Genomic DNA, 25618 nt, shown 5'->3' on the forward strand with positions numbered 1-25618 from the left:
TCTGCGTAGTGTATTTATGTCTCTGAGGAATTAGAGCACTTTTTCTGGTATCAATAGGCATCATTCCTTTGACTAAATGTTCAAATGATTTTTAGATAGTAACACTACATTGACTTAAGGCTTCCTGTGTACTGTAAAGGAAACCAGACATCTTTGAAGCTCTGGAGATCTTGTGTCTCATTCCTTTTCAAAGATTAAAATGTGCCATAGGCACTTAAGGGTTCACTAACTGCATGTGGCAAATCATTAGCATACTTTATGATAGAGCAAAAGTGATGATAGATCTTCAACCTTTCTTGCATTACATTTATAAGAAGACTTCACAACTACAAACCAGCCCAAACTTTGTCCTTTACTCTTGTGTGTCCTTCTTAGGAGTCATTTCTGAAGGAACAGTACCTTGAGACTAAACACTTTATAGATATCTGACTGATTTTGCAAAGATAAGTAAGAAGTAATAATCATGCCATTGAGTAAAGAGGAGAATGGTATCTTGGCTGAACGCTTCAATTCTTTCTCCTATGCAAGACAAATCTTTAGTTTAAAGATGGTCCTGTGGAATAATAGGGTGGTTATAAAACTTTTCTTTCTTGGAAACACTTGAAAACTGGGAAGGTGAAGGTTTAGAAAATAGTAAACTTCCTATTTTACTATAAACCTTCTTGAGCTTTATGTAAGTTTTGTAAAACTTAAGTTCACAAATTAAATTTAAAGCAAGGCTTTTGCTCTTTGAGATGTCTTAGGTTGTCCTAATGGTTCTCCTGGAAGTTGATGGGAGTTTTAACATCCTCGGTGGGACAGTAATTAGGTCAATGATAAAGATTTTTTGAAGAAGCAAGCTATTAACTTAAGTAATGGTAGAAAAGGTTTCTTTAAACAAAATGTAAAGTAAGAATATTAACCTGTAATTGGACTTACTGAAAACACTTGTTTCTTTGATGCCTGGAATAAGATTGTTTAGGGGGCTGCAGGGTTTTTTGGTTGCTGTTTAATTACTCTGGAAAGCTGGAAACTACTCTGGAAAGGTACAACTAGCTTTATGTGGGCTCCTGTACCTCAGATCACAGCTTCACCTCTAGCAATAGCATATTAGTTCGTTACTTTCACTGTGGGATTACCCATCAGTACAAACTTGATCCAGATCAAATGTAAGCAAATAATAAAACTTCTGTTGACTTGATCAGAACATGCAACAATGCTGCTTTTCAGCTTTGTGGTGGCTGTGGTCGGACAGCTGATCTCTGTTCAGCATAGATTTGGAACAGAATTACAGTGTTTTGAACAGAGTCATACAGAGAAGCTGGAGAGCTCTGGTGCTTTGCATCGTGTGGATGTGTGGGTTTTTGATCTGGTAATTAGGCAGTCTAATACCCAGGTTAACTGACGTGAGATGTAGATAAAGTTGCTGTCATTGTTTTCCCTTTTTATTGGTGAGTGAACTTGTTGCATAGTTTGCTCTGGTCCTTTCTCTAATTTCTTTTCAATACCTCGTGACTCTCCTCTCTGCTTCAGTTTATTCTCTCTTGTCATTTCTTAGTTTGTGTCTGTCTATCACTGATTGCCCATTGCAGTTCCTTTCTCAAGCTTCATTCTCCAGTGGCTCTAGTTGCTTTATCATGGAAACGTCAGTGTAGTTTTAGCCTTAGAAATTGTTTTGTTGTAAGTTTAAAAATTGTAGACTCTGGTGTAACTTCCCTAACAAGACCAAGCTTGTATGTATGGCTTTCTGATGTATAGTTTGCTCACAGTCTCAGTAGATGTTTAAATACTGGTAGGATACTAGCAATGAAAATAGCTGATACTTTTTTTTTTCCCCCTACAACTGCGTGGTGGTAGGGCATAATTTCTCTTCACTAGCTTATATGCTCTAATGTAATTGAAGACTGATAGCTGAAGCAATTGAAGTAGCTTTTATATAATTTATGATAGTACAGGTTGAGCTGTTAAACAGCAATCATCACAGTGAGGTTAGGTTTAGTTTTTGATCTTTATAACCTGTGCAGTTCTTGTATGTTTACTTGGTTGCTTGACGCCTTCAAAGATTTCTGTATGAGATTTCACTAGCAGTTTCTTGTATATCTGTCTGGTTTCAGTAACAATATACCAAGATAAATAACATATTTTTAGTTGTTACTGCTCTGAAAATTGAAGTGGATTTTTTTTAGCAACCCCTCTTTAATTTCAAACATTCAGTCTTGATTCTTGGAAAGCACCTTTGCTTTTATTAACTTCAGTATGTTTTATATTTTTTGTGTAAAGCAAAAACGAATGTGCTTCTACTGCAATTTTAGTCACACAGGAGGCGCTTCATGCCTCCCACATTTGCTGCCATCATCCAGTTTCTCCTACAGCTCTTCTCAATAAAGTTAATGAATTTGGAAGGGAAATACTTTATAATCACATTGTATCTGTTTTCTTTCTTCATAGTCAATAACTGCATTTTGGACCCTGCTTCCAACAGCAGAGATAACTAAGTTTTGAAGAACCAAAGCTGTCTTGATTTCTGAAACAATCTTGTAAACATTCATTATCTTAACTATATTATGACATTGGTTTAGTTCTGTGGTGGATTCTATTCTTTTTTAGGTTTTCATAATTCATTTGATGTCCTGAGCTCTTCACCTGCATTTTGTTGGAGCCTCTCTCCTCCAGTAAGAATACATTCATATAAGTGGAAGGTATAGTTGTTGGGGTAGTTGATATTATGCAGAAGGCAAGTTTATGCATGCCTGACCAGATAAAGGGAAGAAGAGAGTGTCAACCTATAGTCCTTTGTCAAGGAATCTTACAGTCTATGCGCACCATAGCATTATAGTGAAAGAAGAACCTGAACTATTGGCCCGCTGAGGCAATGAAGATCATCTAGAAGAACTAGGAACCTCCGAGATTATGTCAGAAGTGCTTATTTAAATACCCTGGTAAAAATCCCTTCAAAAAGTCTTCCTTATGACACCTACTAGGGACATACCTGGATCAGAGATGGACAGTGAAGGAATGGTGGCGTCCCAAGTTTCATTGACTGTGGGGGAAAGAAGATACAAATATCCCAAAAGGTTGTTGAAACAGTGGGGTGGTCTCAGTTGTTTGTAATGACAAGTAATTAAAAAAAAAGTGAGTCCATGGGATTTACCCAGTCAACTGATATCTGACTGTAGTACTTTTTAACTGAAATACCTTCACTGAATAATTTTTAAGGTAACAGGATCTGGAAATAAAACCTCAAATTTGCTCTCAATTCCTGTAAATTTAATCAAAGGGTATGGCTTGTTGCAGTGACTCATTCTTTTGCAAGAAATTGTAATGCCTACAGGATTACTGTTAGAGATAGCACCTATATTACATGTACATTGTTGGGAAGAAAAAGATGTGGGTTTATTATGCTATATGCATATACAGTATAGCTTTAGGCAGGATATCCATTGGACTGCAATCCAACTGTTTCTTTCATATGATTAAAATCATAAATGGCTGAAATAAGAATGCTTATGTTCGAACAGTTCAGCTGAAGGAAGCATGCACAGTTCAGTAGACAGAAATAAATCACTTTTCTGTTTCCCTGTTGTATGGGTGCTATAACTAGGCCTTCATTAAAACTGCAGTTTCTTTGTTGCTAGCAAAGTTTGCTTATTTTATTGAAGACAGTTATCTATGTATGTGTGTCTTGTCTGTATGTGAAGTAACCCTATAGTTTACTAAAGTAAATAGTAATAGTGATAGCCTCTGCCATTCTGGTTCACCATTCAGCTGATGAGAAGTTTAATTCTCAAGTCTTGTTATAAAGGTGTACTAAAAACACAGAGTTCAGGGAGATAAAAAATTAAGGCTCATTTTATGGCAACAGTCTGGCAGATCTTTATTCTGAAGTTTTCACTGCAGTGTAAGAGTGAAATAATTGTGTGAAGTTAAAGGGGATTTTTTAGAAGTTATTTGATTTAAAAATAACTTCTTTAAAAGCAAATGTAGTTTGGTTTTCATAATGAAAACAATTTAACAGCTTGGGTTTTTTACTTCACTGATATTGTTTTACCAGGTGTTGTGGTGAAACTGTATTCAAGATGCATGACAAATTTTGTTATGATAGTACTTGATTATTTTGTGCTTTTACAAATTACTAATGAGGCATAGATGACTAGTCCTTTTGAAGACATTTTCTTGGGTTCCTTTTTATTAAAATGTAGACTAATTTTAAAGAAAGCTAAGCTATAGATCTGAATTACAAGTACTGCAACTGAAAACAGAAGCTTCTTAGACTGTTTAATTTCAGATTTATGATCCTAGTTATCAAAAAGAAATAAATTGCAGTGGGAGGTTTCTTCTGGTTACTCTTCAGCATAATTTGGTATGTTGAAAAGTACCATAGTCAGGTGGTAAAACAGATAGAAAGCTCCCTTAGAATGCAGCTATATTTATTTTAAAGAATATTTTGTCAAAGAGGATACTGTTTTCCAAGGCTGTTGAACTGGGTTATTCAAGAACAGCTAAAGTACTTGACATAGAAGCAGTAGTTTGGTGAAGGAATAGAATGTCCTAAAATTTTAAGGAAATTGGCCTTATATCAATCAAAAAAATATTTTTTTCTCATTGAGATTACATCAATTAGGCTTTGTATCTCAAAGGTTGAAAGGCAGCACATTAGAGCAGGGTTTTCCAAAGGAGGATAAGCAAAGATCCAAATAGCTAGTGAGAATAAATAAATATCCAAATTAATTCCTAAGGTTAACATCAGTTGCCCTTAAACTTTGTATACTAATTTTGAATGTTAATGCTTCTTTAACCTGAATTTCCTAATATATGTATCTTCATTCCAGCACATAGATTCCAGAACAAAAAAACCAGAATGGAAACCAAGTTACTGAAAGAATGTAATGGGGGAGGGAGGAAAAATTAGAGGAGCTTGGGCGGCTCTTTCACTGTGGAGAAATAGGGGTCCCATGTGTCCTTGGGCAACTCAGTTCAGTCTGTAGCAATAGGAGGAGGGGTAACGGTTTTAAACTAAAGGTAGATTCAGACTAGATAAAAGGAAGACATCTTTTATGATAAGGGTGGTGAAATACTGAACAGGTTCCCCAGAGAGGTTGTGGATGCCTCATCCCTGGAAACATTCAAGGCCAGGTTGGATGGGGCTCTGAGCAACCTGATCTAGTTGATGTCCCTGCTTATTGCAGGGACATTGGACTAGATCACCTTTAAAGGTCCCTTCCAACCCAAACCATTCAATGCTTCTAACCCTACTGGACTATTTTGAGGGTTATCTCATTTAGTGACATTATAATAACAGTTAGGGCTCTTTTTTTCTCCCCTGGAATTTTACAGCAAAACTACTTCAGTACTTCTCCAAGTGAAAAACATGTTCAGTGCAGATCGATATTAGACTACGACACTAAATGTTGCTGAAGTAAGATTCTTTAGGGAATGTTGAGTATCTTTTGAGGCAGTGATTTAAATTTACCATTTCATAAAACATTTTCCATTTGTGAGACAAAACTTACAGTTTGGTGGCTTTATCCAAGTCACTGACAGCAGTGGCAATATCAGACCCTGCAACACAGTTAAGATCCATAATGGGAATTATTTTACTATGGAAAAGGCTGGCCCACTGTTAGTCCTTGGCAGGATGAGATTGCATAAGCACTAGGCCCCAACAGCAGAAGTATGATAGATTTTTTGTAATTCAGAAGAAATTATTTTGAAGACAAACATAAAATCTCACATCTGTCTTCTGCCAGAGAAACAAAATAGAGCAGATGGGTCTACACAGCACAAATGCATATTTGGAAATGGTGCTCTGTACGTATTGTGTGAACCTTTCTCTGCTTCTTTACAGAGACTTTATAATAAAATATCCAGCTCTCCTCACTCTGTCTTTAAGCTGTAGCTTGCAGGGTCCTAGAGAAATTCTGCTTTTCCACGTGTAACTGCTTTTGTTGATGGTATCAGTGTTGCTTGCCTGGTATTAGCCACAGTTATTTTACCTTTTATAATTCTGTTAAAAAACCTCTGGAGACTACTTGTTGTTCAGGTTTTGTTTGCTAATTATTCATGTTTGATTTAATGTTATTGACTGACATTAACAGTTGTTACTTTCCCAGGTTTCCTATAAAATAATGCTGTCTTACTGATCTGTCATTTACTTACAGATTTTTCTACTTTTACCATGTCTCCACTGAGTCTAGCGGACGTCTTGTCACTGTCTTAATTCTGTCAATAACTTTTTTTCATTATTGTTGTTTCTTAATCTTCCACTGGTCTCTGTTCAAGGTCCAGAAAACTTGCTTGGATACGTTCAGGTAGAGAACTGGTTATACTAAGAGAAGGCAATGTAAAGTTTGAGTAGTATCCTTTGATGTGCTAGACTGTTTGCTCAGTCTGGGAAGGGCGTGACCTCTCAAACTGATTAACTGGAGTTGCCCAAATTATGGATTTGTAATTTAGTTGTTCTGCTTAGTTTCAGAATTTGAGAACCCTTTTCTGAACTCACTCTCAGTTATCTGGAAGAAGAGCAAGCAATATGTAACCTTGAGTGTAAAAGACACACAGGGAAGAATTATCAGCACAGGCAGAGAAAAGGAACATCCAGTAGATGCAGAAGGATCTTCAGTCTCCAAATCTGTTAGTTTCTGTGTAGAGTTCTTGGATTTCAGCCAACAGTGACAGTTGTGACAGCTTAATGTGTAGCAGTTGCCTTATTTTGTATGTTTAAATGAAGATGTACCTTTTCTTTTTTCCTCTGCTCCTTGAAAGTGCCCTGAAAAATACCTTTTGTGAGGCTTGGCAGGATGACTTAATTTGGGAGTGGGATGTTGCTGCAGAAGCATTGAGACAGAAAAAGAAGAATCTGCAGTGGTTGTTGTGCGGAGGGAATTGTAATGGCCTGAACCTATTGCAGAGGATGAAGGCACTTGTGCTGAATGTGCTTTTACTTGTATTTTGTATCTATTTGTTCTTGTTTTCCCATGTCATCTTTCCTTAACAGCATTTGCTGTTGTCCTTTATTTTGTTCACAGATTGCATTTATTTCAGATCTCAGTTTTTGCTTAGCTAGGCTAAATGAGCATAAGGCAAAACTCTGCATTTTTTCCAGCTACTTTTCTGATACACAGCAGTTACATCACACTACTCCCAGTGAGGACAGTCTCACGTTGCATTTGATGTGCACTAATGATCAGTGCTCTCGTTCCATGGAGGTATTAAATTGGCTTAAGCAGGCTCATGCTCTCTTCTCTGCCTTGTAGGGCATATTGCCACCACCTTTTTGTTGCCAACATAATTATTTGCAAAGCTGCTTGGCAAACATATGTCAAAACTCTTCTTTCTTTCCCAGGTTGTCAGCTAAATAACAATTTGCATTAGGAACAGTGTATGTCTTATGTGTTTAGTATCCCTGGCAATGGGTGTTTTAAATGATCCATGTGTGCATATCCAGTTGACCATTAAATGGCAACATGAACACTTAAGACAGATGTAGCAACATTTGTGTGAATGTTGTAACAGAACAAATCGGTCCCATGCTGGGACATCTTGACAGCTATGTAAAAATTAATATAGCAGAAAAATCTGTAATTGACTTATTGTTCAGAGATTTTCCATTAGTGAGGAATCTCTGAAGTTGTACCAATTACAGGACTGGAGAAGGGAAGAAAAGAATTTCTGAGTTTTTAAAAAACAGCAGATCAGAGCAATTTATAAGTTTATGTAAAATATGTTAATTGATTAAAAAAAAAAAACCAACAAAACTATAATTCAAAGATTGTTTATTGCAAGAACGAGTTTTAGTGCCCCTCTGGAATTTTCTTTAAAATATCTCAGTAAAGATATTGCATGTACTCTGCCTGACTATGAGAAACTTGTTTAGGCTGTTGTTTCTTTCAGTAGTTACTTTCTTAGTTGTACCCAAGGTATTCTATCTCTCTGTTATTTCAGAAATAGTAATTGTACCACAGCTGCTTATTGTCAGAAATCTCCAGAAAAATGCAGAAGAGACTGATACATGCATTAATAATCTAAAGAGTCTGTTTTATCATACCATACTTTTCTTAATGTCTTGGTTTTTGTCTTGGTATAATGCATTCAGTGCATCAGATCTTAAAAGTGGCGTTCTATTCATAGGAAAAATATACAAGTATATTGTCAGTACTGTAGAACATGCTCTACACTGTGCTGCTTATAGTGTCTCCTATTCGCTAATTGAAAATTCTTCCTGTGTTGTTATACTGTGCTTTCTTCCAAAAAACCCAGCAAAACAAAACCCTCAACTAGGAAACAGCTTTGTTTCTCTTGCCTTTTTTGAAAAGTTCTCTACTGCATGCACATAGAAGTGTAAGAGAAATGCATCTAAAACTGTCTGGTTTTAAACCATTCCTAACTCTTTGATACTACTCATGTGCACAAGCATGTATGCATACAGTATTTGTGGAAGGGTTTGGTTTTACTTTTGTTTTGTAGGTTTTAATGTAAGGAAGGCCTTCCTCTCTGGGTTGGGGGTGGTGGTGGTGTTCACATTATACAGACTGTATATGAGGTTGAACAAGTAATGAACCCAAAAATTAGACATTTGGAGGAAAAAATTGTGAGCTGTAAATTTACAGCAATTGTACCAATTAATCATAGAAAAATAATTTTTTATGATGGTCTTTGTTTTGTCTGCAGTTTTAATAACTACAAAGCTTTTTTCCTGGCATGAGCTCTGTTACAGCTCTCACTTGGTGGTTAGTTTCCAGGCAGGCCATGATAAGGTTTTGTCAACAGCTTCCCAGTGTAATTAATTTCTGTTTTAAAGAGAAGGTGGCCCAAACCTTTTATTATTTTGTTTAGAAACTTGCACCACTGTTCTTTGTTTATCCGAATCAGGAGTGTCTCTAGTTTTTCTCTTAGTTTATATTGCTGTGATGTATTTGTTGTGTCTCTTGGTGTTTGATTCAAGAATATTGAAGTAAGTTGAAAGCTTTTCCTTGCCTTAGGTGTTGGGTTGTAAATACAAATTTTTCGTGAGCACAAGAAGACGCAAATGTTGGAGACTCTGGTCTGGAATTATCTGGAACTTCAGATGCTTACAGGACAGGTGGTGCTGGGCTGAGAGCTACCAGAGGTTGCGAAAAGGTTGTTCAGTATGAGATGATTTGATTTGGTGCCTGAATTGTGACGGAGGGCAGGGGGGAGAGGAAGCAAGCCTTCAGTTTTTGGAAGTCTGTGCCTTTTATTGATGGAATTGCTCAGGCTCTCAAAAGATTACAGATACTTTTCAGTCTTAGAACTAACACAGTCTTCCTGAGCCTAGGAGAGGTTTTCTGCTCTGTTTTCCCCCAAAGACTGGCTCATTTGCAAGACTAAGGAAGATGGTCCCAGAAGTGTGATGACTGCAACACTGTAAATCTGACACTAAAGTAATCTCATTATTAGTGAGCAGCAAGCTTTTCATGCACAACTTGCAGGATTTTTTTTTTTTCTGAACACTGTATTAAGGCTTTATGCTTATTAATCAAAGCTCGTAAAATTAGACATTGCTTTTGGTTTCCAGTGCACTTTGTATCTTTTGAGATGGAAAGTTCCATGGCTCGTTGGTAGCATATATGCCACATCCATGTAACCTGGTTTTTGCATTCACCTTCAAAAGAAGAAAGACTTCGAATTTATGGGTCTGACAGCAAATGGAAGAAGCTTTGCCACTCAGCTCATATGTTTTGTTGGCTTAAATGGCAGCCAATTTAACCAGCCCCATACTGTGTTTTTTCACTTGGCTGTTGAGAGAACAGAACCTTTGATAATTAATGTGGAGCTATTCATCAGTACAATATAGGGAGATCTATCAAATAGAATAGAATAAATAGTCTCTGTTGATTTTGCTATTTGATATTGCTTGTATCTATATGGGGGAAAATACATGTGTATATTTTAAAGAATGTAAACTTGCTGTGATTACCTAAATAAAGGTTTTTGAGTCCAAAAGAAAGAAGGAAAGCATAAGATATGAAAAAAGGACTGCAAGATTTGACCCTTTTGGCAGATTTAGTGTTTTTCTTTTCTTCAAATTCTGTACCAGTAGTATAGTTAAATATGTCTGTAGTAATGATCGGTATATTTTTTAACTTAAAGGATGATTTTTAAATAAAAATACTTAGTTTGATTTCTGTCCCTTGTTGTTCTTTAAGGGTAAAGGGGATGGAGGGGGTGAAGATAAGGAGAAGTATTCACAATCTAATTACAGGACATATATTTCCTCTGTTCTCAGAGGTTTCTTCAGTTGATGATCTAGATCAGGAGCTGAATATAGATGCCCTTACTCACTTTGAGAGGAGCCTTTTTGCCTATATTAACTAGGAAAACTAGCCTCAGATATGTAACCTTTGTGAATACCTTTCTATCTCCAGTTTTCAATAATTGTTTGGCTGCGATTCTATAAATACATAAAAGGGGCTTCACCTCAAAAGTTTAATTCTGTATTGAATACTTTTATTCATGAGGAAAAGGGTTTGAGGTTCCTTTGTCCTTTTTTCACTGGATGGTCAAACTAGTCTGTGATATTTAACTTCACAATTATTTTTCTTTCCTAAATAACGAAGGCTTTGTTTGTCAGATGTTGCTTATATCTGTACCATGTCAGTTCTTTGACCGAATTGTCAAAAAGGTAATAATGTTTTAAGTAGCTCTGTCCCTGACAAGAGAGTCTAGTGGGCCAGAGTAATTTTGTTTCTCAAGACTGAGTGTAGAAAAGTACAGTAGAAAATTTTTTTCACTGATGTGAACAAATGCAAGTTGAGACAAATACAGAGAACAGATGTAATGACTAAGATGCCATATTTATAATCCGTTCTTGTAGAGTAGAATTTTGATTGTATGGAGGTGCATCAATATTAGATGTGAATTTTAGGAGTGCTCAAACTGGTGGTTTATGATCTTGGATAAATTATCCATATATTTCTTATTAGTGTAATAGTTTGCTCTGTATTTGTGCAACATGCTCAAATCAATAGTGATCAATAGTGGTTTTTTTTTCTTTATTTCAAGTAGATAGAGAACAATTTAATAAATATAAACACTATGGAAAGCTGGTTTTCATTTTAGATGAAGGGGACAATATCCTTGACAGGTGTTTCCTGCTTCTGTTTTTAATTAGAATATTTTTTTGCAGTACTCTAAGGTATTCAGACCTCTCTGACAAAAGATTGGATTATCAGCTTCAGAAATACTTACTTTTAAATTAGATTAATCTGAAATTATTAATGTAGCCAAGCATATGACATGTAGTTTATTGTGTACTTGAAAACATTTAACAGACCTGTAACTGGTGTAATTAAAATGCTAGCGGAAGTTTAAATTATTGTCTGTTTAGATTTGAATCATACGCCATGATTTTGCAAATCATTAACTGTAATGCTGAGGACCATATGAGAGTGAATTTCATGATTCTTGTTATTGTTTCTAGTTGTGTGGACTGTTTTTATTCTTCAGTTGACAATACCTTACTTGATTTTCTACCTTTAGATCCTAAAAAAGTAAGTCTCTTTACAGAATCTTCAGAGCTCTGTCACACTACACCTTTTTGCAGTTTTTTAAACTGTCTTTACACAGTTTGACCCACTGCTGTTTAAATGTTCCCATTTGGTTGTAACGATTTTATGAAACCGGGTTAAGTGTCCCACGTGTGTTAGTGCCTCCTCCTATCCTATGAGTTCATACAGAGTACTGTTATCTGCTTTCCTCAGTGTTATGCCTGTGGCTTTAGTTTGTTAACCCATAGTTAAGGGCCATGCTGTGTCCACGCTGTTGTTCATGTGCTGCTGTTTGTAGGGGTTCTGTTTCTGCCCTTTCCTCTGATTTTAGCTGTCGTCTTCAGATGAGTTTTTCAGAACTGTATTTAGATGTTTGGAAAACACTTAATGCCTTGTAAGACAGCTTGTAAAAACTGTCAAATAGCAACTTCAGTGTGTATCTGAGTGGAAAAGTAATTTTAAAAGGCTTAATCTCTATGTAGATGCATCTTAATGTAATATAACATCTAGAAACAGAAGAGTCAGCATTTAGTCTGATCCAGAGTTTATTGAAGTTGAAGGACGGGTTTCCATTGACTTCAAAGCGCTTTAAATCAGCAAAATCTTAGTGAGCTTTTAGAATTTGTGGCCCTTCTGGAATAAACTGGCTAAAATGTAAGCTATTAAATAAATTCATTGCTTTTGAAAATTTCAGCTTAATTTGTTAAAATTCACAAGGATTAAGCACACAGAATATGTTAATTGCCTATAAAGATCTCCATTCCTTTTTTCGCTTAACAAGATACCAAGAGTCTGGGAGCTTGAAGGGTGTGGTGGGGTTTTTTGAGAATTTTTAGCTCTCAGTTTATAAGATCTCTGATTTTTGGTGAATAGATGTGTGCAGAATCTAGTTGATTTATTATTTTGGAACTGAGGTGCTTTAATGTCTCTGCTATATATCCAGGGAGTTGTGGACATACGCATTTGCTAAATGAGAAGTGCTTTATACATTGCATGTACATATGTACTTATGTACATATACATAAGGCATTGTGGAAAGGATCAGTCTGATACAGAGAAAGGGAGCTAGAACTCACTTGTTTAAATCTGATCTTACCTGGATGATTTAATAACTGTGGAGTTTGTTTTCAGAGCTGTGTTAAAGAGATCACCTTTAAATGACATTGAGAGCAAAGCGGGTATTTAAGACTATTGACGCATACTGAGTTAATGACAATGAATGCTGGAAAATAATTTTTCTATAGGTTTTAAGGAGGAAAATGTGTACAAATGATAAATTCTAGCATAGTTTTGACAAATTAACTTGTGTTGCTTTTAAAGACAAAAATACCAACTTTTCAGGGTTAGACTGGAGATTGTAAGAAGCAGCAGTTCCATTAATACATTGTCACTTCCTTCGTTTCATAACAGTATAAGGATTGAACAAGTATGTCTCTGCCAGATTTTCTGGGTTGTATCAGATAGTATCGTATCGAATTGCTTGTCCTCATTCTGTCTGCAGAAGACTAGAATTTGAATTAGTTACATTCAAGTGTATGCATTTATCTACCATAACATCTAAATTATTTGATTTGGGTACAGCTTATTCAGCGTAGATAAATTTACAGCCCTGGGCTCTGTTCTAAAGCTCAAAAATAAAAATAATAGTGCATATTTTTTTCACAATTGGTAAGAATTTGGGGGAACATCAGGAGTCTTGTATACATCTAGTGGCTATGATTAGATGCAGTTACTAATAAGGTAACTCAGTTTTAGATTTAAATTAGATTTGCTGTTAAATGGAGAAAATAAGCATGCATCTGTTATGAATTGCTGAAAATTAGTATCAGACCATTCCTCTTTTTGTTAAACAATTAAAATTGACTTTTCTGTGAAAATGCTGTCATTTTAGAGAACCAATGGTAGCTTTGGATTCTATAGATCATATTTTCAAAGCTCTGTTCACTGAGACCTTGTCTCAAACCACCAAGATTTACCAGGTTCCTCAGCTTTGGCCAGAAGTGAGAATAAAGGAGTAAAAACTACAGGACCTTTCTCGGTGCTAGATACTGGTCGCACCTCTCTTTTTTTTTTTTTTTTTTTTTTTCTTTCTTTCTTTCTCCTTTTTTTATAAATATGTACATCCTTTACACATATTAATTGACAATAAGGGGAGGAAAATTTGGTTTCGTATCAATGAGCATCTTTTCCTTGAAAAAAAAGAATTACATTTCAGTAGAAGGAAGCATTCTCTCACACATGGATTCCCACTCCTGATTCCTTTTGCTGTTAAATTCTCTTGAAATCAAGCCCTGAAGTTAATCCAGAATCTTAGTAAAAACGGTACTTCAGCGCTCCATGACCATCCTCCAACAGCAGGAATTTTGTAACTATAGTTAGCAAAATGTTTGCTTTTATATTAGCTTGAGTTTTTAAATGTATCTTGGATTTTCTAATCCATGTATTTGTTAATTTATATGTAATATTCTTCAGCAGTAGACCTTCTTCTTGATTAAAAAATCATGTAGGCTTAAATATTTGCAAGATCAAAAACCAGGAAGTGCCTGTTTCCATATAAAGGCATCTGTTTTTTCAGTTACTGCCCAAGTGGAAAATTAGAAATAAATTGTGCTATCGGGTGGCTTTAGGGCATTACATAGCTAAAAATTGCACGTATCCTTTTTGAGAATAATACATGTAGGAAGATGCAGGTTTCAAAGAACACTATAGGAAAATTGAGTAAAACTACATATAAAGGATGTACCCTTCCAATATTTTTTTTTAAAAAGTAGGTTTTTAAAAGAAACATAGGCCATTGTTTTGGAAAAGTTAAAATAAATACAGAAATAAAGCACTTTCAAGTAAGGACCGTTAAAGCAAGTTCTGAACAGGAAAAGTAAATGTTCTCCTTGGAATGTTCTCTGAATGCAGTTTCTTAACAATAAGAATATCCTGCTTTTGAGTGAGAGAGCAAAATTACTCCTACTAAGGTGTGGCTTTATTGCACATACAGCAACGCATTACAAGGGCAGTTTTGAAACTGCTAGCGTAACAGTATCTCCAGCAGTTACATTATTATTATTTCCTATATACCAGTACCCAGTCCCTGACTCTTTCTGCCTATAGTAGCTGTGGTTGTCTAAATTGTCCTGTTTTGTAATCTGCCTCTTTTCCCTTGGATGCAGCTGCTGCTTTACCAGTGATTATACTGATCATCTCAGACTTTGGGGCTCAGATCTCAAAGGTCTTTTTATCTGTCCTTATGTGTTACTTACTGTCCTGTGCAATCAAGACTTGTGATAGTTTTGTCTATGTGTACGTTCTCCTACCACCAAAAAACACTTATGACTTGTTCCACACATTTGTTCTCCTTTTTATATGTAGCATCTAAACAAAGAGTAAGCTGTGCAGTTCAAATGTGTATACTTAAAAGGACAGTGTCAACAGAAGAGTAATCATATTCACAATTTGTTATTAAATAATGCAGATCTTCACATACTACTTCTAGCATTTTTCTGTTTAAAGGAGGACATTGAGGTAAAACTGATTTTTAAAAAAACTTCGTATGTGAATTATGCATATTGGCATTCAAAGAGTCTGATGCAGGAAAAAATATATGAGCAGTTCAAACTTAAAAGTATGCTGTGCTTATGTTTATGAGAAGATAAGTTATTGTGAAATAACATCTAGTGTGAATTGTCCATATGGAGTAACAAAGGACAGAATTGCGCTTCTTGTGTAAGGGCAGACGTATGGCACACTGCAAGTTCGCTTACCAGCTTAGACTTATGGCAACATGTTTATTGGCCTGGACTTTTGTTGTTATTGCTTGTTTGCTTACCACTTTCCAAGGAGAAAGTGCCTCCTGCTTTTTTCCCAGTTTAGTCTTAATGCCTGACTGTAGAGAAACATCCATTCTGGCTGTTGTTACCAGGCCCTGGCTATCTATTTCCCTTGGTGGGATCGGATTTGAGAATTGCCTTTGTGTTTAAGGCTTTCGGTGTTGTCCCCTTCCTCCTTTTGTGAAAAGGCAAAATATAGAGAAGTTCAGTAACTTTTCATTCATGAACAAATGGGCTGAAAGAGAGAAGGTTCCAGCCTCTTCCTCCTCAGTGCATTTGGTAAAAGAGGTGGAGGAGGACGCAACAGAGCGCACACATCAAATTTTCAGATGACTGTTTATTTTATTATTGGGTTGTAAAATTAGTGATCAAATTAGCTGTTTTGGTTTTTTGAAAAAGCAGATTCTTTTCTAACAGAAATAAAATTTTGAAAACATACGAACACCTACTTCTCAAAATACTCTTCTTCAGTCCAGTAAACTTGCTTTGAGGATATTGTTTTAAGGATACCTTGCATATTGACTGTATTTTCTGTAAGCCTTCCTGCATTTTTATGTGATGTAATGAAATTTCATTTTCTGATGAACTAATTTTTTCTTTTTGCTTTTAAATTTTTTTTTAGGCTTCATTAAGCCAGACTTAATATTGATAGAATGAAAAAGTTTAAGAGGAGACTTTCCTTAACCTTGCGTGGAAGCCAGACCATTGATGAATCGCTGTCTGAGCTAGCAGAACAAATGACAATTGAAGAAAACAGCAGCAAAGATAACGGTAAGCATATCTTTCACTTTCCAGAAAATGTAAGAATTTTGTCGGGACACACTCAAGTGGGCGTTGTTGGATTTTATTTCAGTTTTCACAATTGCATGGACTTACTAACCTTTTGTTTGGATTTATGTTAGATTTGACTACCATGGTTCTTTTAAAAGGTTGATACATTGTTATGTATTGGTTTGGTTTGCTTTGATATTGAAGTGTTATACAGCTATTTATCAAAAGCTACCTAAACTGAGTTTCATGTGGTGTGCAGCAAGAAACATAGATGCTCTTTCATTAGTGGGTCTCCCATCAACTTCATATGGCTTCAAACGCAGTTTTATCTCAAACTCATTATTCAGTAATATGATGGATAGTAATTGCTTAAGTATTATAAATAAAATTGTATACTTTATCATTGGTGATGCCGTGCAGTAGTCTGAGAATTCTGTCACCTCTTCACGTCTCTGAATAGTACTTCTCTTCAGCAATATGAAGGCAATTAGAAACATTCAGGATAACCAGCTTGCCTAGGTATTCTTACACAAGTCTTTGGCTGATCCCATAAATGTATTGGCTGCTGTAAAGTCCACATTAATGATGATACTGCTTTTGAATGCAATCTGCAGTAGTAATGACTGGAAGAGATTTTGTTGCTTTGCTCTGTTTCCTGGGCTGCAGCATTTAAGTTATGCTCCATCTTCTATGCTGATGAGTGTTATTTCTTGCTCTGCTGACATCTAATACTTTTTCAAGTATCAAGTGATCTGAATTTTTTTTACCCCCACTTCACACTAATAATGATTCTGAATTTTCCCACTGAAAACTGTCAGGTCTGGGAAATCTGAACAGAAGTAGAGGCAATGGAATTTGCCCTGCAGACTTTTAAAACCCCATCCAAGATCTGTTGCATACCAAGCTTTTGAAAGCTGAATTTACATTTGGCAAAATAAAATTCTTAATGTTTTTCATTTTTACCCTTAATTCCTAGTATATTCATTGCTATTGTCCTGTGTTCATCATGGGCAATGCCCAATAGATTGGAAAATGATGTTTATTACAACTTTCTATGTGTTTGATAACAACAGGTCTACTCTGAAACAGTAATTGTTGTATTTTTGCACTGATTGCATGTCACAATCTACTAAGTGCTTTGAGACACTGAGCAGTTGTCCCACATGGTTTCACTTGTATTAGCCTTTGTTACTGATGCTTATTTTGTTCAGACCTGTATATGCTTCTGACAGATCGATTTCATTAAGCAAAGAAGTGCTAAGAATATTACTTTCATGCTGGGAAATGAACACGAAAAATTGTCACCAGCATCTGTGAATGTAGTGAACTGGGTTGCTGAATTGATGCAGTTGAAAACTGGATCCAGAAAGAATAAAAAGATTTTACTTTAAACTGGACCATATTCTGGGTGCCAGCTGAAGGGACAGAGCACACAATAACTTGTTTACAGAAGCATGAGCTTATGCCATCTTAAACCATGTATGAATCTATTTGCAGTTTGTAGTGTTTATCTGAGAATTATCTCAGACAGCAATACTTAGATGCTTTTTGCATGCTTGTTGCCAAACTTTGACAAACTTAACTTCTCAGTAGATAGATATTTAAAGTGATAGAAATACAATTTAAGAAAACGTTTCTAATGACAAACTAATTATTTAGCTTTTAGTTCTCCTTTTATTTTACTTTCCACATTTCGTTAGCCAAATAAAAGCTTATATGCTATATTTTGTGGTACAATACATGCTGTGCTTACAACTGCAGAATGTTGTTAATGCCTTAGTAAAGTATCTTTGGATACACTGAGGTGTTGTTGATCCACTTTTAGAGGAAGAAAAATAACTACAAACTATACTTTTGCTACATGAAATCTTTAACTCATCATTTTATGTCACTTAAAAATTGATATTTGCTTCCTTTTTCTGATACTTCTAGAATTCAGATATTGGAATCTGTCCTGTCTTTGATCTTTCAGAGATGAGCACGATACATCTTTGTGGATTTCTGTTTTATTTTGGTTTTCCTTTCTGGACCTACTTTTCGTAGAAAGTTGGGTTACCTGGTACACCAGCTAGTCCTGCTTTTCTTAAAGGAATATTTAACTTTCCCACAGATCAAGATATCTTGAAAGGAGTAGTTTTCAGACAGACATAGGAATTGGGATTTGGGCAACAACAATTGCTGGAAAAAAGAGTCAGGAAACGAGATCTCTCTTTTGGTGAAAGACAAGTTTGGTAGAGAACATAGCCTGGAAGAAAAATCCTTCAGTGGACATGATTTTAAGAAATCACTTATAGAGGAGTGCTTAAATGAGAAAGGGTTGCCTTGGCATCTTATAAAATTGGAGTGCTAAGAAGCCTGTACTAACTGTAAATGTCCAGCTGGGACACATGAGAGGATGCAGCCAGTGATAGCTGCATTAAGATCCTGAAAGCGCATCTTTTGCTGTGATGGTGCTGATCTCAGAGGGCAGGAGTAACCATCTCCCTAGTTTTGCTTTTAAGAATAAACAGCTCCTTTACCCTGAGGAACAGAGAAATACAGATGCATCCAGTTTGCAGGCTTTAGATCTGTTCTTAAGGGAGCTTAAAAAGCACAGCCTAGTAAATCAAAGGCAAGCCAATATGTTGATCTACAGACAATCAAAGTCAGGGATACAGTCTTCAGAAAGCGGTTCTTCATATTTGGTTTATTTTCAACCCTTATTACATCATGAACTTGAGAAATGAGAGTAGAAGGGCATTGCAACTGTTCTTCTCACACCAGAAGGCGAGGATAGACCCTGAATACTAAAGGCCTTTACAAGCAGAATTTTCTTCCATTGTTGTTGTCCAATTTTGTTTTGTTTTATTTTTTTTTCTTCATAGGAGATCAGCTGTCTTGTCTCCTGTCATTCATTCTGATGGCCGTGTTCACTGAAGGATATAATTTTATACATACTAGCTTTTTTCCTTCCTGGAAAATGGCTGTGTTATTGGACTGTAGAGGTTGTAGAGGCTATGTCCATAGAAAACCACATCTGTGCTGACCATGCTTATCTCTGTCTGATTTTCACATACATGTCCTGTAAAATTTATTACAAAATTCCAGTTTAGCATTGCGATTCCAGATGTAGATCACATGCACATAGTACCAGGGACCTTTCCTCATAGTCACCCTTTTGCAATAACCTGTCTTGTTCAGGACCCTGCCAAATGTTTCCTCTTCCAGAACAACTGCCTGTGATTCAAGTAACTGCTTCTCCAATCCAGAGTCCCACCTTGTCACTGGCTTCAGCTTTGAGTGGGTTGTTTGAAGATTCACCTTTAAAGAACAGTACTCTTAATGCAGAACAAATTGTCCCATTAACAGTTCACAGACATAAAAATAGATAACTTCTGATTTCTTCGCAGTGCGTTGATACCACTGAATCAGCTAACCTTTTGTATGCAATCTCATTTCATACACAGCCTCCTTCATTGCCTGATATCAGTACAATCTCAATATGCAGCACTCATCCATCAGCAGCAAAATGGGATTAGCAGGGATCAATCCATATTGTTCGACGCAGTAGCACAGAGGTATTGCACTGAATGTGGAATAGTCAACAGTTTCGGTTTTAGTTTTTTGGTTGGTGTTTGGGTTTTTTTTAATACCGTCAAATTATTTAGTGACCAGAAACCTATATATAATTAAATCTGCCTTAAAAATGATATTCATCATAATTGGTTTCTGGGTGAGGAAGCATCGCCAAATCAGATGCTTAAACCACAGAAATAGAGGGACTAGTGAAATGCCTAATGCACATCTGAAGCCTTATGAACTGTGGACTGTATGAAGTATACTTTGAGCTATTCTTTTATCTAAGTACAGAATTTTTTCATGATCTCTAATGTTTTATCATATAAAACCAATTAGTTGAATTTGTTGCTTCTTTTTCATTCTGTCTTGATTCAAGCATACTAACAATGTTCTACCTTAATATACGTATTCGGATTAATATTAAAAATACTAAATGGTAATTCACAGCAGTTGACAACTAAATTTGCTCCTGAAGTTTTTCCTTGCCAATGACATACTAATGAAATTTGGCTAGAAGTAACATCCAAGTAATGCGTATTTAAAACCCAATTAACTGTGAAATTTATGCAAATACTTTAAATACATACGAATATGCTCTCTAATGAAAGTGAAAAATGTGGCCATATTGTCTAATAATATAAAATGCATTATCATGAACTCCAAGCACGCTTTTAAGAATAGTTACAAGATACATTCAAAAATACATCCACAGCCCTTGCATTAATATATAAATAACTTGGAAAGCCATTCTATATTGCTAGTTTTTATTTTTATAGAAAGATATATGCACACAGCCATATTAAAACAAGTGAGGTTCTGGTAGAAATGGCTTCATGCATTTCTGATACTTATCTCTATTTGGTCTGTTTGAGCTAAACCTCAGCGATGTGATCATAGGATCCGGTCTCACAAACACTTGCATAATTTTTTTGTAATTTTACAGGTGTGAGTAATAATGGAAGGATCAGCTACAGTAAAGTGCGTAAGTGTTTTTTAGGTTTAAGGCCTTAATGACTAGTTAATACTGTGGTAAGAGGAATGAATGTTTATAAAAATTGACACACTGCAATACTGTCTCAGAACATCCAAATGTCTTTGTAGTTGTAGTTGTATCATCTTCAGTACAACTGAGAAACTCCCATTCCATCTTCTATGTGTCATTCCTTGAGTATGGAAGAAAAACAGTGTGTTGTGACATATTTTCAAGACAGTGTTCTTGAATTGAAAATATGAGCACAGAAATACTGGTAATAAATCATTAGAATTTCTGCACTGATACCGGAGGAAAGTATCAATCTAAAAATACCAGGGGGTGAGGGTGGGGAAGAAATCCCCAGAAGTGCTAGAGCTCATTCTAGAGCTACAGATTACTGCAAATAACTGGCATTTGTCACAGCTCAATATTAAACCTTGTACTGCCCCTTACACTGTGCTAACAATGTTTTATTATAGTCTGTATGCACCCTTCTGTGCTGTGGCATACATCAGTTTTTGTTATTACTGTTCAGTATGGTTTCTCCATCCCACCTACACTGCGCAACATAGTGTTCTTTCTTCCCTTCTGTTTTAATTTGTTTCTTCCCACAAAACCTGGAGTCTCTATTCATGTGTGGAAGTGCTTATAAAGTGAAATGAGCATGAAAATTCAGTGCCTGAAAGCATGCTGCAGAGACCCGTAGTCTTGGTGGGGGGGCTTGTCCACTCTTTGTTTTCCTTCACAGGCAGAACGCAGGTTTGGCAGGAGAATAGGATGCTTAGTTGCAGAAGTGGACTCTGTAAATACCCTGGATTTCTGCTAGTGTAGGCTCGCTGATGGATATGTAGAGATCTGTTCTCAAATGGCATTCAGATGCACTTGTTAAGTACAGAAAAGTAAAATACAGTTATGTGATGGTTTGACCTTGGCTAAATGCCACGTATCCACCAAGTCGCTCTATCACTCCCCCCCCCCCCCCCCCGTTTTCTCAACAGGGCAAAGAGGGGAAAGAAAATAAGATAGACCAACCCTTGTGGGTAAAACAAAAGCAGTTTTAATATAAGCAAAACGAAGCAAAGGTCTGCGTGCGGAATCAAAACAAACCAGATTTATTCTCTCCTTCCCATGAAGATGCGCTGTCGGGCCTTCTCAGGAGCAGGGCTCCCATACGTGTAGTGGTTGCCTCGAAGGACCAAGGGTGACCCCAGCCCCTTCCTCCTTTCTCCCAGCTTTGTACTGAGCAGACGTCATATGGTCTGGAATATCCCTTTGGTCAGTTCGGGTCAGCTGTCCTGGCTGTGTCCCCTCCCAAGATCTTGCCCACCCCGTCCCACTGAGGGAAATGTCGGCAAGAGCCTTGGTGCTGTGTAAGCACTGCTCAGCAGCAGCCACACCACCAGGGTGCTACCAACACCCTGCCAGCTCCCAGCATAAACCACAGCACCGTGAGGGCTGCTATAGGGGAAACCAATTCCAGCTCAGCCAGACCCAATACAGTCTCCACTCCTTATTCCATACCATTTACCAGACCCAGTACAAGTTATTATAAATATAATAAAATATTATAATGTTATATATTATAATAAAATATTATCATAAAATACATAGTTATTTCTGAAAGTAGGGCAAAAAGAAGACAGATCCTCTATTTCCTGATTTGTGGCAGCATGGCTTCACAGATACTTGTGGTGGGAGCTACAGGGTAATGCATGGGGATGCAAGGATGCAGGCGAGGGATTCTTGTGTATTGGCTACCATGCTGACTTCCATTGATTTAAACTGTAGCTGGAACACTGTTCTGAAGGGTTTGTTGTAGTGTGATGCCTTCTGGAGTTAGGCTTTTCAAAGGAAAGATTAGTAACTGGTGGCATGTCATGAATATATGGTTGGCGATATGGGACTACCGTGCTTCTGTTCTCATACATGTTCTGATGACCAAAAGTACTATCTTGAGAATTATATTTTAAACAGCATGAAATACATAAATCTCAAAGGCAGACTTACTTTGAAAATATTTCATTTGATTGTGATCTTCTTTGTTTTGGTACCTAGACTAAAGGCAAAACCTCACTGTATGTGAACTCAACTTTGAAAGGCTTTCTGTAGTGTTTTTTAGATACCTTAATCTCATTTTTTTTGCCTTGTGTATTATCTCTTGTTTTTGTGGCTTAAACAGACTCCTTGGAAAAATTTTTATTCTTTTTGTCCCGAACTTAAAAAAAAAAAAGTTTACAGGACCTTACAGTGCCGTTTTAATCATCAGAGTACTTCATTTCTGGGAGAAACTTGAATATTGTGTTTCTTAGGTTTCTGTCAGCCTATTTCTTCAAATGTGCTACCAATATTTTTTGCTGTGTCTTCCAAATGAAGAATGTTTGCTCTAGACATGACTACTGTACTGAAGTGGATTAATTTTGAGGTTCTGCTAAGTTTTTAATATTGTAGTAGTCAGTAGTTTGAATGTTTCATCTTATTTTTCAATGAATAAATACAGTTTTAAGTGCTGTTGAGTGGTTGCTCTATTTTTGGGGTGACCTTATGCTTTCCTGGGTGCCACATAACAGAGTCCAAGGAAACAACCCTGTGAAATAATGTATAAATATGCAGTATTTTGTACAGTGTTCCTCATACAGCTCCCTGAGAGTACATAGCAAATGTATAGCTGCTTTTGGTTATTTAAATATTTCTTCTGTGGGAGTCATCACCTGTAATCAGCTAATTTTACTGAGTGGGTCTGACAGCTTTACAGCAGTGTAATTAAATGTTGTACAGTGCAACATACCAGCTCTAAAATGCCTGAAATTCACCTGTTTACATTATATAATTTCTGAAAAAAATAAAGGGCTTATTGACAACAGCTTCTCCAGGAAAGAAGTTTGCTCAAAATATTTTGTAATGCAACTCCAAAAATCAGTCTTTATTTCCAATAGACATGTAAAAATTGAGTAATCGTTAACAGAGCATACATTCAGATTAGTTAAATGAATGCATAGATGATGCCAGAATATGATTAAACTATATGACAGTAGCATTTGAGCTATAAATATGTCAATATAAATAATTCTCAAAGGTTATCATGATGCATTACAAGCTTCATGAATGCAAGGCTGTTTAGAGAATGAATATTTAGTTTCACATATGTAGAGTTTTGACACTTCCCCATTCTCTATCAAAATGGAAAAGAAAAAACCCCAAACAACCAATCTTGAAGTTTTCTGGAGCAAGGGTAAGGTCAAGGTGGGTGGACAAAAAACTGCATAGCATCCTGTCCTATAAAAACCCATAGCTGATTCTCAGGGCATTTAGTAAGATTTTGTTATAGTTGAGCTGGTCCAAAGTCTAGCTGCAGCTAAAAGTGATGAGTGATGTCTGTTTCTACCCTTCTGTCAGCATCTGCACTCTCAGTGCCCTGTGGTGATCTAGTTCAAAAGCCTAAATCAAAAATTACACTTCTTTTTTTTGCTGGGGTTGGACCTTGAGCCACCTCTTTGGTAACAGCAGTGAATTGTGGCGGGCTTGCTGTCACACAAAAGTTCATCCATACTTAGAATAATGGAGCATGCCTGGTTTCAATTGCCATTATATACCCAAATCAGAGATCATAAAGGCTATGTTTCCAATACCTGTCTTATTTTGATTAGGAAAACTCTTATTTACTTTATTTGTATGAAATTTAAATATATATTTATGTATTTGTATTGTTTCCATGTCCAGAATAGATAGTGGTTACTGAATTATAATACATTTACTTGCAGACTTACTCAGCTCTATCAGGGATGTTTGATTTAAGGGAAAATGTCACTATGTATGACAGGTGATTTTTTTTTTTTTTTTTTTAATTAAAGATAGCTGAAGCAAATATCATTCCAAAATTTAGGCAGTGAAATCTGAACGCCAGTTTAGTCTTTTTGTCATATAATAGAGATATTCATGGGACATAAGAAAAGAAAAAGAGGTAGTTGAATACATGGTATTATATATATCATAAAATGTGTTTTAAAATGCATTTACATTCGTAATGAAAACACTTTCTTTAATCCACCAGCAGACTGATGTGTGACAGTATGTCAGTTGCTGAGGCCTTGCATAGAAATGCCAGGCAATTCTGCAGGCGCTCTGGAGCTCAGATTAAAGTAAATCCAGTTAAGTAAATCCAGCACAGGAAAGAAAGTGGTAGTGTGGCTCTTTGTTAAGATAGATGGACAAGGAAAAGAAACATAGGGGATTTATTGAAAAATTGCTTAACTTGGGAGTAATTTCATGTCAGGGTTTGTGGTTAATTTAAATTGCAGTTTAAGGAAAAAGAGGAGACATCTTTATAACCTCATAAATAGTTGGTTTTAATTCCTTGGACAAGCTTCTTGGTTATATACAGCATTGTTCTACTTGACTCTGGCATTTCTCATAATTATGAAATAAAAAAATGAGTTCCACTTATGTTCAGGCATAAATTTCTGTCACTTCACAGTTGAAAGATTTCAGTGGCTTATTTGAGTTATTTTCTTTTCTTGTATGTTTGGTACGTTGGTGTTGGCATTATTTCAAAATTAGCAAAGCAGTGCTACCTTACTGGGTACTCCATTTCCTTAAAGTATATATGTGTATTCTAAAACAACAGATCAGCAACATGGTCTAGCAACTTTTACAACATTAGTAAGCCAGGCTGGTTGTATTTTAAACAGTATTTTCTTTGAATAGTGCTGTTGTAGTTATTTTGCATTATGCCAATAATAACGGAAGTTTGGATGACAGGATGCAAGAAATACAAGAAAATGATCCAAGTGAAATAAACCAGCAGCTCAGCATTCACCAAACTTGAAAATCAAGTAATGCAACAGTGCACAGTCACCATGCATTGCCCAATTTCAAACCTTGCTGAAGATGCACACTTAAGCAAGGGAACGTGAATGTGGCATTAAAAAAAAAGTGTGTGTATATATAATTTTTTTTTTTAAAAAACAAGGCAGGACACATTTATATTTCAAGAAGTGTTTAGGGGTTTTGAA

At 36.2% G+C, this 25618-nt stretch overlaps 1 protein-coding gene across 4 annotated transcripts in view; it reads left to right on the forward strand.

The window, feature by feature from the left end:
- Positions 1-25618, forward strand: part of CDK17 (cyclin dependent kinase 17) — a 96351-nt gene that overhangs the window by 22891 nt on the left and 47842 nt on the right. For 3 of the 4 annotated variants that reach the window (XM_074902706.1, XM_074902702.1, XM_074902704.1), the window contains exon 2: positions 15930-16078. In XM_074902706.1, coding sequence (XP_074758807.1) covers positions 15961-16078 — 118 coding nt within the window. In that variant the 5' untranslated portion in view covers positions 15930-15960. Of the gene's footprint in view, positions 1-15929; positions 16079-20579; positions 20619-25618 lie in introns of all 4 variants that reach the window. The other variant, XM_074902705.1, reaches the window with a different exon arrangement.

The sequence above is a fragment of the Athene noctua genome, chromosome 3 (assembly GCF_965140245.1).
Source record: "Athene noctua chromosome 3, bAthNoc1.hap1.1, whole genome shotgun sequence".
Classification (NCBI taxonomy): Eukaryota; Metazoa; Chordata; class Aves; order Strigiformes; family Strigidae; genus Athene; species Athene noctua.